Source organism: Otolemur garnettii, unplaced genomic scaffold, assembly GCF_000181295.1.
Source record: "Otolemur garnettii isolate 467f Iridium unplaced genomic scaffold, OtoGar3 scaffold00210, whole genome shotgun sequence".
In the NCBI taxonomy this organism is placed as follows: Eukaryota; Metazoa; Chordata; class Mammalia; order Primates; family Galagidae; genus Otolemur; species Otolemur garnettii.
Genome location: NW_003852605.1, coordinates 69,033 through 78,052, shown reverse-complemented (window position 1 = coordinate 78,052; position 9,020 = coordinate 69,033). Strand labels below are relative to the sequence as shown.

The window sequence follows — 9,020 nt, the reverse complement described above, 5'->3', positions numbered from 1 at the left end:
ATATATATATATATAGTCAGGGAAACCAAGATGAAATGCTAGACATTTGCCCAAGTTCATGCAATGAGGTAGTACAGACTGTGACACCTTTTCAAGCCAGGGGCTCCTCCCAAAGGTGGCCAAGGTTTCCCCACCCATCTTCCTGACCAGCCCAGGCTTGTGGTTGCTGCCCAGGGAGCTGAGGCTCCTCCCCAAACATAAACTGGAAGTTCTCCTAGACCGAGTAGACGTTACCTTTCTGCTTCTGCCTTTCTGTCTCTCTCATCTCCCTTTTCCTTCCCCTTGCTCTCTGTCCCTTTTTCTGCAGGTATCAGCTGGCGTCAGGAAACAGGTCTCATCCCATGGACTCCCACACGGAGGAGCCAGGACTCCTGCCGTGTGAGACCTGTGACATGGTTTTCCGCTCCTCAGCTCTGTTAGCCACCCACATTCAGCGCTTCTGCATCGGCCGCGTGGCCCAGGAGATGACATTTGGAGCACAGCCCTCAGCAGTCACTGAACCGCAGGGTGCCGTGGTAAGGGTCTCCTCCATGGCCACGAGTAGGTATTCAAGACAGCCAAACCCACCCGATTCTCATCCTACGCCCTGTCCCCAGGTTGTGTCACGAGAACTCCAGAGCTTCCAAGAACAGCAGGGCAGTGAATCTGCGCTAAAGAGGTTAACAGAAGAGGTACACCCACCTGCCTTCCCAACGGCTCCAAACGTCCCCAAACCTGTAGCACCGCACAAGACAGATTCCGCGAACATAGAGCTTGCTGACCACTGCTACCTGCAGGTGCAGTGGCTGCCGCTGTCCCTACAGAAAAAGCGCCCCTGGAGGACGGAAGTATCTAGGGGGTCTGCAGGGCTCTGGAGACCATCAGAGGCGCCGCCTCAGGGCCCCACCTCCGAGGCTGCAAAGAGCCCCAGCGAGCGGCTGCGGGCGCTGCAGGCGACTCGCGCGAGGCGCGTGGCAGAGACTGAAGCACAGAGCCGGGCCCTGGAGCGACGTAGCGAGGGTGAAGAAGGGGGGCTGAGGACCTGCTCTGCCCCTCGCCTTTTGGTTTAAGGTTACTCCGGCTGGTTCTGACTCAGTCCCATGTTCCCTCAGAGCTGAGCCGGTGCCTCCAAGATATGGCCCGGAGGCGGGCATCCCGCCTGTTAGGCTTGGAGCGGGAGCTTCGAGAACTCCGGGCAGAGGCGGGGCGGACCCGAGGAGCTGTAGAGGTGTTACGGGAGCGCGTTCAAGAGCTACAACCGGAGCCAGGGTGAGACTCGGAGACAGCGCTCCTGGCAGCCAGGCTAGGGCGGGCGGGGCGGTGCCGGCAGCTGGGGGTGGGGGTGGAGCCGGAGCCTGCGGCGGGGCGGAGGGGGCGCGCAGGCCCAGACGCAGCTGGAAAGTGGAGATCGTGGAGGAGGGTAGGGGAGGCGTGGCTGGAGGTCCGGGGTTGGGGTGTTGAGTGTGTCTCCCTGCGTGTTGCCCCTGCATTTCAGAGCCCGACTGAACTCCTGGCAAAATGCAGAACTCTGGTTTCCGGTGCTCCAGGCCAAACCAGGCACTCTGGCTGCTGAAATTGGGTGAGGGGCGAAGTCCAAAGATAGGCGTGAACGAAGCGTGAATTGTCCTGGATAGACTCCCTTCCTGTCCCTCCACTCCCTAGGGCCTTGCGTGAGACCTATGTTCGAGGAGGGGGTCGAGACCCGGGCGTACTGGGTCAGATGTGGCAGTTGCAAGTGGAGGCATCAGCACTGGAGCTGCAGCGGTCGCGGAAGCACAGGGGTGAACAGTGGGCACTCTGCAGCAGTGGTAAAAAAGAACGTGAGGGAGGGCGTCCTTGGCATAGATGGGCCAAAGTCTCGAGATAGGAAACCTGGGTAATCTTTGTGACAGTGGCTGAAATGTGAGTTGACAAGTCCAGCCTTTTCCAGCGAGACCTAACACTGGAGAGCTGTTCACAGCCAGACCAGGCCACTCACCAGAGGTCAAAGGTGACAGGTCAGACTTACTTAATGGCAGGAAGGGCAGGTGCCCCATCCGAGGAGCTGCTAATAATTGAGGCTGAAAATCGGCGCCTGGAGGCAGAAATCCTGGCCATGCAGATGCAGAGAGGCCCTGGCCGGGCGCCTTGGGGTCAGTAAGCATCCCAAGCCCATCCCACCTAGCCCTTCCCAGCAGACCTAGCTCAGGGAGAGGATGAAAGGACCGTGCATGGGGAATGAGATCTGTGTCTGTGCTCCCTCCGTTTCTGTCCACACGCATCTCCCTGTGACTGGGTGTCCTTGTGTCTCCATAATCCCATAGACCATTTGTAGGCTTGGCTCTGGATGGAGACGTATCTAAGCCAGTTTTCTCCAGCTCAGGGGCGCCCTAACTCTTCCTCTGCTCCTAGGACCTGGGGAGCCGCAACTTCTGGCTGGTCCTAGGCTACGACAGAAGGGGAGGAGAGATACCCCACTCCTGCCGCCACCAGTGGCGCCCCCACTCCCGCCGTTTCCAAGTTCCACAGATCTCCAGTTCTTGGGTGGCTTGGGAAAGGCTGTGAGGACCGGGAGTAGGGCAGGGGCAGCTCTGCTCTGAGCAGTTGGGGGAGGGTGGGCAACAAGGATTTCTGGAAGTTAACTCTCTTGCCCACAGCCACAGCTTCCTGGAATAATGACCGGGAATCTGGACCTGGACCCACACTTTCTCCTGCCCGCCTCTGACGTACTGGGCCCTGCACCCTACGACCCTGGGTGAGGCCTGCCCCCTCCCTTTTGACTTCTATAAACAGAGTAGTTGGGTGTGTGCTGAGCCTTGTGTTCCTCAGGGCTGGCCTGGTCATCTTCTATGACTTCCTTCGGGGTCTTGAAGCTTCTTGGACTTGGGTGCAGCTAATGACTGGCTTAACACAAGATGGCCAATATACAGGAAGGACCACAGCATTGCCCCCCGCCCTTTGCTTGCCCCCACCTCCAGCTCCTGGGCCAAAGGGCAACTGTGCCATCCTTGCCAACAGGCAGCCTGTGCCCAGGTCAGTAGATGGGGATCATAATTCTGGTATTGTCACAACTGAGGCTTGTCCCTCTAAGTTACTTCATCTATATAGAGAGGGCTATGGCTCTGAGGGCTGTCTCCTAGTAGAGAACTGTAGCTCTGGCTTCCAACACTGCTTTTTTGTTATTCTACAGGTTGCTACCCTCACCACTAGTATCATTGGTCTGTGAGCTACAGGCCTGGCAGGGACTGGCATGGGCTAAGGCACCACAGCCAAAGGCTTGGGCCTCACTTGTGCTATTTGATCAAGCCCAGCGGGTGCTAAGTGGCCGCTGGCGCCTCCCACTTCGGACCCTTCCTGTGAACCCTAGCCTTAGCCTTGGACAGATGAATGGGATTCCTCAGGTGAGTGCAGAGTGGGGTCTGGGCATACTCCTCCAAGGTATGGAGGCAGTACCATTTTTCCTCACCTCAGGCAGGTCAGGCTGAGCTTTTCCTGCGGCTGGTGAATGCAAGAGATGCAGTTGTCCAGACACTGGCAGACATCAATCCAACAAGTGCCCTTGAGTACCAATACCCACCTCTGGTGAGGGCCCAAGTAGAACTAGAGACACCACAGGTGTGGGTGGTATAAGTTAATGGCCAGCCTTTATTGACCATCATGCATCAGTCACTGGCAAATGCTTTTTGTACATTATTCACTGTGTTAGGTAAATATTAGTAGGTAACAGATACGGAAATCAAATCAAGGTCAATTTGGTTCACAGTATGTAGAACTCTTAAAAGTTCCTAAACCTGTGTGAGCTTAGCCCCTATTTTGCTAAAGACGTCCCTTCTCATTGCACAGGTCTCCAGCTCTTCTTCACTGGAAACCAATCCCCTCACCCCCACAGGGGGCTTTGCTGATCCCCCACCTCCTGCAGAAGAACTCCTCAATAGAGTCAAGGACAGAGACAAGGTTTTGTGATCTCACTTCAACTTTGACCTGCCCCCAACGAACTGAACCCAGGCAAATGTGGGTATGAACATGTGCAGGACTAGGGCCCAGAGTGGAGGCCCATTCCCAGACTTGCGGCTTTACTACACATTCTGACATATGGCCTGTAAGCAAATGGTGATTTATGGGTACAGAAATACAAGCTCCAGCCACAGGTTTACCACCCTGCCCAAGTACCTTCTTACCTGTTCTGCTTTTGTAGAGCAGATTGATGTTAAGATTGAAGGAGTACATCAGGTATTTACGATATTGCCCCCCTAGCATGTATAATTCTCTTAAAGGTGATTGGGAGCATTCTTTACTTCCAACTAAAGGACTTTTAGGTAAAGAAACTCTGACTTGCTTTGTGCTAAAGCAAATTTTATTGCCAGACTTTGTCCAAATCCCTGTTTGTCCAGTACTTCTGCCAGGAAACTTCTGTTCTCAAGGTAACATAACCAGAAAGCTCCTGCAGCCTTATACACAGTCCAATATCCATAGTTGACTCTACGTTGAACACCTAATATTTCTGTTTGTTACAGTACCTGGTGGTCAACTTACAGATTCTACTATATTTAGATTTTAGGGTAGGGCCTCACCTCAGTGATGTTCTCCCCCAACCCCAAACAAGCGGTTCCATGTTAGATACTAATTGAAATTAAGATGCTGGGGTGGCTCCACATGCCAGTGTCAAACAAAGGATGCCAAAGGTCTGGAAGTCAAGTGTTATGACAAGCCTGACCAACAAAGGAGAAAAGGAAAGGCCTCACACTGGGACAGCGCCTGTGATTCAGTGGGTAGGGCGCCAGCCCCATATACCAAGGGTGATGGATTCAAACCCTGCCCCTGCCAAACTGCAACAAAAAATAGCTGGGCATTGTGGCGGGCGCCTGTAGTCCCAGCTATTCAGGAGGCTGAGGCAAGAGAATCGCCTAAAGCCCGGGAGCTGAAGGTTGCTGTTGGTTGCTGTGAGCTGTGACGCCACAGCACTCTACCAAGGGTGATAAAGTAAGACTCTCTACAAAAAAAAAAGAAAAGAAAAGAAAAAGGCCTCAGACCAGGTGCAGTGGCTCATACCTGTAATGCTAGCACTCTGGGAGGCTGAGGCAGGCAGATTGCTTGAGCTCACCAGTTTGAGACATTTGAGACCAGCAAGAGCAAGACCCTATCTCTACTAAATGTAGAAAAACGAGGCAAGAGGATCTCTTGAGTGCAGGAGTCTGAGGTTGCTGTGAGCTACAATGATGCCATGGCACTCTATCCAGGGTGACAGGGCAGGAAGCGGCCTCAAAAAAACCAAATCCGTATTTAAAATAAAAAAGAGGCTTCGTGTCTGTGGCACAGTGGTTACAGCGCCAGCCACCTACATCATGTTTGGCAGGTTCAAACCCAGCCTGGGCCAGTCAGTGACAGCTGCAAGAGGGTGGGCACCTGTGGTTCAATGAGTAGGGCGCTGGCTGCATATACTGAGGGTGGCGGGTTCAAACCTGGCCCCGGGGAAACTGTGACAAAAAATAGCTGGGCGTTGTGGCAGGTGCCCGTAGTACCAGCTACTTGGGAGACTGAGGCAGAGAATCACCTAAACCCAAGAGCTGGAGGTTACTGTGAACTGTGACATCACAGCACTCTGCCACAGGTGACAGAGACTGTTGTCTCTTAAAAAAAAAAAAAAACCGGCAGCACTTGTGGCTCAAGGAGTGGGGCGCGGGCCCCATATGCTAGAGGTGGTGGGTTCCAATACAGCTCCAGGCAAAAACTGCAAAAAAAACCCCAAAAAACTGCAACAGAAAATAGGCAGGTGTTGTGGTGGGTGCCTGTAGTCCCAGCTACTCAGGAGGCTGAGGCAAGAGAATCCCTTAAGCCCAAGACTTTGAGGTTGCCTTGAGCTATGATGCCATAGCACTCTACCAAAGGTGACATAATGAGACTCTGTCCCAAGGAAAAGAAAAAGAAAAAACTTCTGGACCTACTAACACTGCAAAGAGATCCTCAGGAAGAAAGTCCAAAGCCAGGATAAACCAGAGATTTCTGCAGCAATGACACTGTGACCAGCCCAGAAAAAACCCTGCCATTTTCGCTTATCTGAGAAAAATTCTGGAAAAGGGAACTGACCTGAGGATCAGCACAGCTCACTTTGCCTTCCACTTTGGATGTTAAAACCAGTAAGTTCTAACTAACTTTTCTGTGCAGTGCAACAGAGTAGACCGATAGGTGTCAGGATTATTGCATTAAATCCCTTGGATAATGTAGAAAAGGCACTGTTGGAATTCAGATCCAAATAGTGCCAGGTCTCTAATAGATTCTTAAACTAGGGTCAGGTCAGACACAGCTCAGTCAAGGTCTCAAATAAACCCTATACCCTGGACATCAGTGAGAGCCTAATGGCATGGCAGTCTCAGTGCCTTGACCCACCATCATCTCTGGACTAGACTCCCACAACTGCTGTGCTAATTTCTGCCTTTCAACCCCATATACCACACTGCAATGTTTTAGGCAGCTCAGTGAGTAGGGCACTGGCCACATACACTAAAGATAATGAATTTGAGCCCAGCCTGGACCTGCTAAACAATGACAACTACAACCAAAATAATACCTGGGTGTTGTGGTGGGCACCTGTACTCCCAGCTACTTGGAAGGCTGAGGCAAGAGAATCACTTGAACCCAAGAGTTGGGCTCGGTGCCTGTGGCACAAATGGCTAAGGCACTAGCTACATACACCTAAGCTGGCAGGTTCAAATCCAGCCCTGGCCCGCCAAACAATGACGACTGCAACCAAAAAATAGCCAGGTGTTGTGGCAGGTGCCTGTGGTCCCAGCTATTTGGGAGGTGGAGGCAGGAGACTTGCTTGAACCCAGGAGCTGGAGGTTGCTGTGAGCTCTGATGCTCTAGTACTCTACCCAGGGGGACAGCTTGAGGCTCTGTCTCAAAAAAAAAAAAAAAAACCCAAGAGTTGGAGGTTGCTGGGAGCTGTGACACCATAGCACTCTACCAAGGGAGACATAGTGAGATTGGGGGGGGTGGGGGGTGGGGGGACGGGACAAAGATCTTTATACACAATTCCAGACCAGGAACTTTTGAGTATCTTTATTTGAGAAGTCAAAACTGCAGACAGGGTAACAATTCCAAGTGTTGATATATTTCAACCTTTCTATACAGAAAATAACGTAACTCAACCAGCCAGCCTCCCCACAGATTCTTCCAAAGCATCTATCACCATCAATCCCTCAGCCACTTTCAAACCAGAGAACTCAATTCTCTACAATTAAACATACCAACTGTTTTCCTCGGCTTTCCCCAACCCCCAATTTTTCTTGACTTTCTCCCCCCACCCCCAGGATCGGATTGTGGCCCCAGTTGAAAACTAGGTGAATATAAGGTTTAATTAAGTACCACCCAAGGCTTGGTTCACAGCTAAAGTCCATCATGTATTTTTAGCACCAAAGAGCAAGATCTTCACCGAGTCTTGTTTTTGTAGCCTCCATCCAGGGACAGCACCACTGAAGATTTACATGACAGCTGGGTTCAGTCACGTATTTGAAAACAGAAAAAATATAGCACCGTTGGAAGACAAAGGTCCTATAGCCACACTCGATCACTTCTACATTAGACAGACAGAAATTGGGATTAGAACTTCCAACACAGACCAGTAGAGAAGGAAAGAAAAAAGTATATTTGGCCTCTATATAAAACCTGGAGTGCTCCAAGGCACAGATTCAGTCAAATCAGGAAAAAAACCATCAAAGCCTCAACCTTTGCTTACAATCTTTATTGAAGTTATACAAAAAGAATCCCCCAAAAGTGAAAAAATACATTATATACAAAAACACCTTCCCTTGGGAGGAAGGCTCTGCCCCCTCTTAACATGCAGTGCTTTCAACTGTAGCTCCAGCCTCCATTGTCCCCTCCACTGCTGCCCGGCTTTCAGCCTGATTCTCAGCCTAGAAGACAAATGGAGCCTGGGCATGAGTGACCCTAGTTTAAGCCATTCCATGTCATATATATCTAAGCAGGCCTCAGTCTGAGAAACAGAACACAGGCCACCCAAACTGTTTTGCTCCCTATACTAAGAGGGCAGTGACCACAAAGTACAAGGCAATTTCCTGAATTCTTTGTGACAACAGGGCTAACAGAGCCAATAATCCCATGTGACATGGAAAGGAGCAAGCAGAAGTGACTTAATGGTTTTGCCAATCAGCTTCTCATAAGTTCATTTGGGGGACCTGTGGCATATAGGTTAAAGTTGTGATTCATCCTATACTCCCATAACCAAATCGTTTCCTGCACAATTACTGTTTCTGTGAGGGCTGCACTCAACAATCCAAACAGGCTCAAGGTGGGGAGCATGCATTTAGGAGGACTGGGTTTTCCCAGTTCCTTAGAACAAGGGATGAGGCAAGAGGCTGAGCCCCCCTTAACTGCCCACCTCCTCTTCCATGTTTTCCGAGACTTCATTTCCACTGGGGACAGCATCCCCACTGCCTCCATTCACTTCCAGCTCTTGTTTGGCTTTCTTGGCATCATCTTTACGGGGGCTCTCTTCCTCTGGTTTTCTCTAAAGATATAATTGTCAAGCCTTCACAAATGTGCTTAATGTTTTTAAAAAGACAACTACAAAACATTTCCTTAAACCTTATGGTACAAAGATCATGAACACTAGAATTCATTGTTCTAAGGGTCGATCTTCCTTCACACCAAGGGATAGATCCCAGAGTATATTCTGAGGAATACATTAGCCTGTCCCACCATATCAATTAAGCCTCCCCCTCTTGGAAGCTCAGTGGGGTATGGCAGGGGTAAGGAGCAGGTGTGAATGTTAAAATGTAACTTTGGGCCAGGAAATCTTAGCACTCTAGGAGGCCAAGGTGGGTGGATTGCTTGAGTTCAGAAGTTTGAGACCAGCCTGAGGAAGAACAAGATATCATGTCTACTAAAAATAGAAACACTAGCCTGGCGTAGTGGCAGACACCTGTACACCCAACTACTTGGGAAACTGAGAGAAGAGGATCACTGGAGCCCAGGAGTTTGAGGTTGCTGTGACACCAGGGTACTCTAGCCTGGGACAACAGAGTGAGACTCGTAAAAAAAAAAAA

General features: G+C 50.8%; 2 protein-coding genes across 2 annotated transcripts in view; one reads left to right on the top strand and one right to left on the bottom strand.

Annotated features, from left to right (window-relative positions):
- The first annotated feature begins 341 nt into the window (after positions 1-341).
- Positions 342-4,282, top strand: CCDC17 (coiled-coil domain containing 17). The gene is made up of 12 exons (XM_012812474.2): positions 342-515; positions 777-999; positions 1,092-1,248; positions 1,475-1,558; positions 1,642-1,760; positions 1,998-2,111; positions 2,371-2,487; positions 2,614-2,713; positions 2,788-2,991; positions 3,149-3,359; positions 3,430-3,540; positions 3,802-4,282. Exons 1-12 carry the CDS (start codon positions 342-344, stop codon positions 3,919-3,921), a joined length of 1,734 nt encoding a protein of 577 aa, XP_012667928.1. The 3' UTR covers positions 3,922-4,282.
- Positions 4,283-7,677: 3,395 nt separating this feature from the next.
- The window catches only part of NASP (nuclear autoantigenic sperm protein), a 43,791-nt gene continuing 42,448 nt past the window's right edge, over positions 7,678-9,020 (bottom strand). Inside the window, 2 exon segments of the mRNA XM_012812489.2 lie at positions 7,678-7,868; positions 8,354-8,482. Of these exon segments, the coding sequence (XP_012667943.1) occupies positions 7,788-7,868; positions 8,354-8,482 (210 nt within the window). The 3' untranslated portion in view covers positions 7,678-7,787.

Excerpts from the sequence above, each read along its gene's own strand:
- CCDC17 (XM_012812474.2), top strand. The coding sequence starts at position 342 with ATGGACTCCCACACGGAGGAGCCAGGACTCCTGCCGTGTGAGACCTGT. Across the intron at positions 1,249-1,474 it reads GAGCTACAACCGGAGCCAGG|AGCCCGACTGAACTCCTGGC; the intron begins GTGAGACTCGGA and ends CCTGCATTTCAG. Across the intron at positions 1,559-1,641 it reads ACTCTGGCTGCTGAAATTGG|GGCCTTGCGTGAGACCTATG; the intron begins GTGAGGGGCGAA and ends TCCACTCCCTAG.